Here is a 6848-nt window from a genome sequence, read left to right as displayed (position 1 = left end):
AGAGTATTGCCACAATCCGCATATCATATTGTTTGCTCGCTGCGTGACCGAACCGTAACATACATCCAAAGAATTTACGTCTATGACGGTCACCCAAGACGCGGCCGAGGAAAATATTGTAGACGCCTACCAGTTCAACCCTGGTGTGTGAGTCCTTATCGAAATAACACACGTGAAATGGCTAGGACAACCAGACAAACAGACTGAGCTTCTCTGCAATCTATGGTTACCAGTAAACCTGTTCTGTTCGATAGCGGTTTACGGTTGTGATTGGTTCGTGTACACAACAACTCGACGACTGATTTTCTTTCTAACAGGTTAACATCTCTGACACACTACTGCCGGTGGCCACCTTTAATGCGTTAACCCTGTAGAGTTTTGACTATGGGCCCCAACGTAGAGTGCACATCATCATTCACATCTCTTGTTCGAAATTGCGGTTCAATTCTAGTGGTAAACCAAACCGAAACTGACCTGAATCGAAGAGCATTTGTTAGAGACGACAGGTATTGTGGAATTATCCACAGTTCAAACTTAGACTCCGTTTGCCAAAACCATATCTGAGCATTCTATTGTACATGCTTCCCAGAATCAATTGACTCGAAACATGTAGCTAGCCTAAAGTCAGAGTACCAGTTCGGAGTATTGAGCCGGCCAAAGTAATTAATAATACGGTCTGACAATGAGCGAGGGACGCTCATGTTCACTACGTAAAATAGCATAACCCACTTGCCTAGCTGGTTCACGTAAGCTGATACCTACAACTTGACTTCACAAAAGAGAGAGCTCCCACAATGCACTATGTTGAACTCCGTTCACATCTACGTTCGAGTATTGCGGTTCTGCAGCCGATTGCCACGGTAGCTCAAACTTTAAAGATTAACGAACTAACTGAATTGCTGGGCGAAGCACGATGTTGCATAAATGTCTGTGCATACCAGAGTGGACAACAATGTCTGGACGCGAAGACTAGAGAGCGTTTTCTCTGAGGTTTCGCCAATCAAGCAGCCAGTCAAGCCATAATCACGGGATTTGAATGCCGTGACTGAAAGATGTATGACACTGCATCCTGTCTAGGTGTAATCAGCCAAAATGGTGTTACACCTAAACGGCTATTATTATTATTCATTATCAGTAATTACCTGACTGTCGTCAAACGTATTAGTGTTCACATAATACACTACTCATAAGTTGTTCAATTACTAACCCAGGGGTTTGCGAGTGAGTATCTCGCTGGAAGTTCATGAGGTGCGCACTGCTGCGGTGCCGCACCATTTGTGTAGTTGTTACAACATCAATAAAAAAATTGGTTCCATATAGACGGTGTCCTATGCCTGCCAAACTCTCGGTCCCACAGAACTTTCAAATCCATCAGGTGGATAATAGATGAAACAAAATACTGTTAACCAATAAACCATTGATAAGCTATTTTCTTCAGACCCCTTATTAAATTCAATGGGAAATAATGGCGCATTTAGCCAATACGAAACCGGAGAAAAGTTGACGGGACCCCCTGAATAAGGGTAATTCCGAGATTTACGGAACCATTCTCTTCTTGGAAGCACTACCCCATTTCTGGAGACGTATACACCGAGTAGAAGGCACGTTTCCCTCTAAAAGAAGAGCATCCTTATGGATTTTCCGGTCTTCTTTTCATGGTTCCAATAATTTATTTTTTTCCAAAATAGCCAATTTTCCTCATCGTCGCTGGGGACGTACCAAACGTTTGCACTTTTCAACCTTGTAGCATTTCCTCATTTGGAAGACGATTAGTCATGAAATCTTTTGAAACAATGGTCAATGATTAATTCTTCATTCTTCTTCGCGCACCTCAGGGGCAAACATCACAAGCAGTCATTACCAGCGCCTCTTTCGTTGGTCGAAATCACAAAGGTTCCGTGGGGCCGTTACCAGATCAATCTGATGCCTTGTCTACGAAATAAGATCCCGTTTCAGAAAGGCATGATAAACAAACGGTAGTTTTCACCAAGCCCTTCTGAAACGGCGTCTTCTCAATCGGTTTCAAACTTTTTCCAGTTGCCTGGAAATAAGATTACGTGAACAAAACCCCGGCAATAAGACCTGTCTAAAATTCTTACATATAAAATTCGTGTGATATCACTTGCTAAAGCGCGGCTTATTCCAGCCTGAGCTCATACAAGCGAACAGAACTGGTGACCTTTTCATTGTAAAGTACGCCTTTTAGGCTTTGTTGGCGACCCTGTGGGATATGGAGAAGTGAGATTACCAGTGTTATAAATCGTAGATGGAAGGATTGTCATTTTGAATAAGGGAATAAGTCGCAACATTTAACTAACCTAATAACTAAAAGACACCGCTCTGTGGCCGTTTCCCACTCCAAGGAGATTATCTTCGTTTAATTCTTTGAAGTTCACCTAGGCAATAAGCAATCCCAAAGGAGAAAACATCTGCCATTCATTGGTTTTGCTCTTGAAGTTATCTCCCTACCAGGAGTCCGATGTGTGCATGAAACAAGTCTGTGTAAAATTATCTTTTAAAATCTGAAAAGATATTTAAATTATGTGCAATAATAAATTTTGCTAACTTCTATCAGGTATGCGTTGTTCTCGAACCCCCCCCAATGCATCAGGATGGCCACTCGGAATGCGGTCTGAGAGTAGGTTTTCATTTTAAGACCCAGAATTCAACACGACATCAATTACGATGAAACTCTACTTCCATGAAGTAAACTACTCACAAGGTTGCTGAAGAGTCTTCGACAGCTCACGACCGGTTTCGCCCTTCCTGAGGCTCATGAAGTAGGCGCGGTCTCCTAGTTTTTGTCAACCTAATGTTCTACATGAACCCAAGAGCCCTCAGCAACATTCTGAGTAGCTTCTTTTTTATGAAAATATACCGTGATAGCTCGAATATCGTACCAAATGAAACGTGAGGTGGCCTTTGTGCAGCACATAAAGTTGGGGAACTTCCTGAGCGTGAGGTTTGCTTGAGTCTTCCGTGAAAACCAAAGTGGTTTGCAAATGAGTGCATTTATCATACTCTTTACTCTTTTCCAGACTGCTTATTCCTGGTTCCCCTAGGTATCTCAATGTAAAATCCTCAAAGTCTTCAAGAAGTGTAATAGCCATTGCATTTTCATATATCCGGTTTGGTCGAATTATGTCTGTTTTTCATGTCCCTGTTTTTGTGTCTAGACGAAAGGTATGGCAATAACTATGCGGGTTTAGCCAACGGATTGACTTAAAAATCAACTGATGCACTAGGTCCGAAGCAGCTGACGTAAAGCTGTCGTTTGCTCGTGTTGGCCGTGATTTGGTGTTGCAATGATCCTAGCTAAAAGTCAGTCCCACATGGCTGAGTTGTGCCAAGAGAATTAGCGGGAAAAGCGAGAGATCGCATTAGAAGAGGATCCGGAGGTCATCTGGTACTGTCCTCTGTAACGAAAGGGTAGAAGCAGTAAAGTATTTCATTTAAGTGACTAGAATGTCTCTATTTACGGGAACAGTGGTGCTACCTTCCAATAAGAAAAGGCCTGTCCCAAAATTTACACACTCCGATCGCCCCATTGATTGACCATAACTACCAGTGCATTCTTCAATACGGTGGAAATATTTCTAAAATAAGGCAGTTTGGTGCCGCTCAAAGGGCGTCTGATGCGCGCAGCCGCACTAGGAGTCAGACAGTCAGTTACGCTTTACTCCATGCTTTACTCCAGTCCATGCAGGACTGGGCCCCTGCAGCCAAGTGGGACAAATCATGTAGTCACTAACTCCAGGCATGGTTATATAAGAAAACCTTAAAATTCATTGTCTAACTGTTCAGACCCTGATTTTACCGCTACACTGTGAGTCCGACATCCGGGTCAAAGGCTGAAGGTGGGATGCATCAACAAAAGTGCATTATTCCGCCTGAGGAACAGGGGAGTATCACTCGCCTCAATATCTCTTCATTCACCGGTTCTCATTTTTTATTCTCATTCTCCTTAGTGAACGGATCCGTAGAAGCTAAACTAAACTGACCGACTCAGAACACTGATGATCTGTCGGACCGGCAGGACAACCGTATTAGCCGTAGCTTCTCTACATCCAAGGGTAGTCCTTCATCAGGCAGAAGAGGCTAGCAGGTAAGTTCAAAATCATCAGCTAGATCGTGCAAGAATGTTTTTTCAAAGGGCAGTGAAAACGATTTCCTCTATCACAAACACCATTATCCTCAAAAGACTAAGGACATTATGCTGGTACTTCAATTCTCTAATGGAGTTTCAATTTCTTTAAACATGTCCTTAAAATGAGGAGTAAGACTTGTTGGGAATAGGGGTTCGTGGTTTCTTACTTCGTACACCTCAAAAATCTGCTTTCAGCACGGTGCCCCTCAAGATGAGGTCTACGAAACTCTTCTGTGCATGGTTGGATACGCTACAAGACTGTCTGGTATTAGTCTTGCTATTAGTCTCTATGCAGAAGATCTGAATGAGTTTCTGGGGGGTTAGACAAGTAGGAGCGATTGTCGTAGGCAGCACTAACTTTCTTCCCCAGCCACGTTTATTCTTCCCTCCATAAAAAGGCTTTATCAAATCAGACAGTCCGGATAGATGTTATGATCACCACTGATTTCAGTTAGCTACACTCTATTTGGATTCATCAATCAAGAACAAGGGGCACGTGAGCCTTATCCTCATGACATGTTTCCATCTGCTCCAATACGTGCTATGCTGTGCACCTAGCTTTTTGCCACCCTGAATAAGAAAAACAAGGCTGTTCTTGGCGTGTGGATCACGACCACTTCATCTGAGCTCCGTTTTGCTAATCTTCAAATACCCAGAGCTGTATTCTAGGGTCGACACAGCCGCAGTGCTTTTCTGTTTGGGTCATGTCGACTGGCGATAATCTTTTAGAATTGAAACAAAGAAAAACGAAATTCTTATGGAAATTTGTGGTAGACACATGGAGCCTCAAATGAATTATGACCACGAGGTAGGAGTGTTTGGATAAATTGCGACAAACATACTTTTGAATTCAAACATGCTTCTTAAAAGCATGCTCCAAAAGTTATTCGCTGAAGACACTCACTGGGGTGGCGATTCCTTCATCCAGCCCGTTCTTTGAAACCGTCAACGGATGTCATGGCCGCTTGTTCGGCCGAAGTACTTGAGTGTATTTTGCTTCATTACAGTGACACAGGGGCCCAGTAGTCGTTCAAAACTTTGTACATCCAACACTGCCAGAACGCTTGTCCCAACGGAATAAACTGAGGCAGCTCGAGGTTCGTCACTCAAAAGAGCCAGTTCACCAAAATACTGTCCTTCGCCAAGCTCCGAAACAGTGATTACACCGGCCGATGTATCTTTTTTCACAATCACTTTACCTTCCATAACGAAGTACATTTCCAGTCCCCGGTCACCTTGTTTGACAATACATTCCCCATCTTCATAAGTACGTTTCACCAGAGCGTCTGCAAGGTTCATCAGATCGTTAGAGCCTAGCTCCTTTAGAATATGAACCGAATTCAAAAGCTTTACGAACTGCCTTCGTTGTTTGGCTGCGTGTGACAGAACAAGCCGTCGAAAGTCGTTTCCGTCCATACACCATATCTTCCCCTCAGTTTCGGCAACTACTGTGGCTGAACGCGGTGCATTATACATTAAAGCCATTTCGCCAAAGTGACCTTTGTTTTCATACTGAAGCACTCGTTTTTCAACGCCATCTTCGCTTCGGACAAGCACACTGAAAAGACCTCTTTCAATCACATAAAAGTGGTTGCCGCTCTCTCCTTGTGTGATAATCACATCTCCTGGATGAACTTCCCGTCCAACCATGACCTGTGTGATTTTCGCCAATTCTTTGTCATTCATGTTGCGAAAGAGTAGAACATTTTTGCAAATATTCATGAGCAGTGGGCATTGTTCGCTTTCTTGAGAATCTGCTTGGAGATCCTCAGTTCCATCTAACAAATCAGGATTGAAAGGTTCCGGCGGTCCTTAATGATAGTCGACGAGGGATCAGAAAGGCTGGAAGAAGAGGACAAACTGTCGTCTTGCGTGTTTGTAGAGTTGTAGTTCACATGTTCCGTTGAATTTGCAAACCTTTCCTCTTCGTTGCTATGGCTCTTTGGACGAAATTGTAGGATAGGTGGAGTGTTCTGAGAGAAAGGTTTATGAACTAATTTGACATCAGTTGGTGCCTCACAAGTATCCGGTAAGGTATTTTTTAAATTGGTAAAATACTCCACAGCAAATGCTACGACATCTTTCGGTTGGACCCGCAATACAGCAATCGTAAATTCTCGTAGTAGTTCAACGTAGCCTTGTGGTACATTTGGATGAGACGGCATCAGCTAACTAGAATGTGGAAAATTTACGGCAGTCAATCAGGACCCCATTAGGCGGAAAATGATGCTTTGACCCGGGAAATTTAAAACTTGGCTTCACCTTATTGAATCGATCATGACACTGATTAGGTTAGTCACGTGACTGTCTATCACATTGGTCTTCAGTGACCGATGGGAAAAGAGCTGCTTTGTAGTGGCTCAGCAGAACAACTGCTCGTTTCAGTAGATGTTCCAAATGGCTCCGAAATTGTGTTCTGGTAACCGCATTTAAATTGGAGTATGTCGTTTAGATTCTCTAAGCACATCTCTTCGAACCTGGCTAGCTTTTAGTCAGTATTTATTTTGTCCGATTTTACTTGCTTAATTACTAACTTATTTGACGCTATTCTAACTAGCTCCTATGTTAAGATGTCTCACATCGTAGCTGCTCAAACACAGCGGTTGGCGGCTTGGCTTAAACAATCGCCACAAGACGTTCAAAGAGACTGTGTACGAGGACCACTTCCCAGCCGCACAAACGAGAGTACACACAGCCTACA

The 6848-nt window shown here is 43.2% G+C and overlaps 2 protein-coding genes across 2 annotated transcripts in view; both read right to left on the bottom strand.

Annotated features, from left to right (window-relative positions):
* T265_00501 (hypothetical protein) overlaps positions 1-5005 on the bottom strand; it is a gene marked incomplete at both ends in the record, with an annotated part of 24412 nt that extends 19407 nt beyond the window's left edge. The window contains one exon of the mRNA XM_009164305.1: positions 4990-5005. Within this exon, the coding sequence (XP_009162569.1) occupies positions 4990-5005 (16 nt within the window). The remainder of the gene's footprint in view (positions 1-4989) is intronic.
* An 87-nt stretch (positions 5006-5092) lies between these two features.
* T265_00500 (hypothetical protein) lies at positions 5093-5932 on the bottom strand (the record flags this gene model as incomplete). The annotated part of the gene is made up of 1 exon (XM_009164304.1): positions 5093-5932. The coding sequence occupies one exon, from the start codon at positions 5867-5869 to the stop codon at positions 5093-5095; it is 777 nt and encodes a 258-aa protein (XP_009162568.1).
* Positions 5933-6848: the final 916 nt, after the last annotated feature.

This window comes from Opisthorchis viverrini (genome assembly GCF_000715545.1).
Source record: "Opisthorchis viverrini unplaced genomic scaffold opera_v5_5, whole genome shotgun sequence".
Classification (NCBI taxonomy): Eukaryota; Metazoa; Platyhelminthes; class Trematoda; order Opisthorchiida; family Opisthorchiidae; genus Opisthorchis; species Opisthorchis viverrini.
Note: the sequence above shows the minus strand (reverse complement) of the source record. Positions and strands in the feature narration are given on the sequence as shown.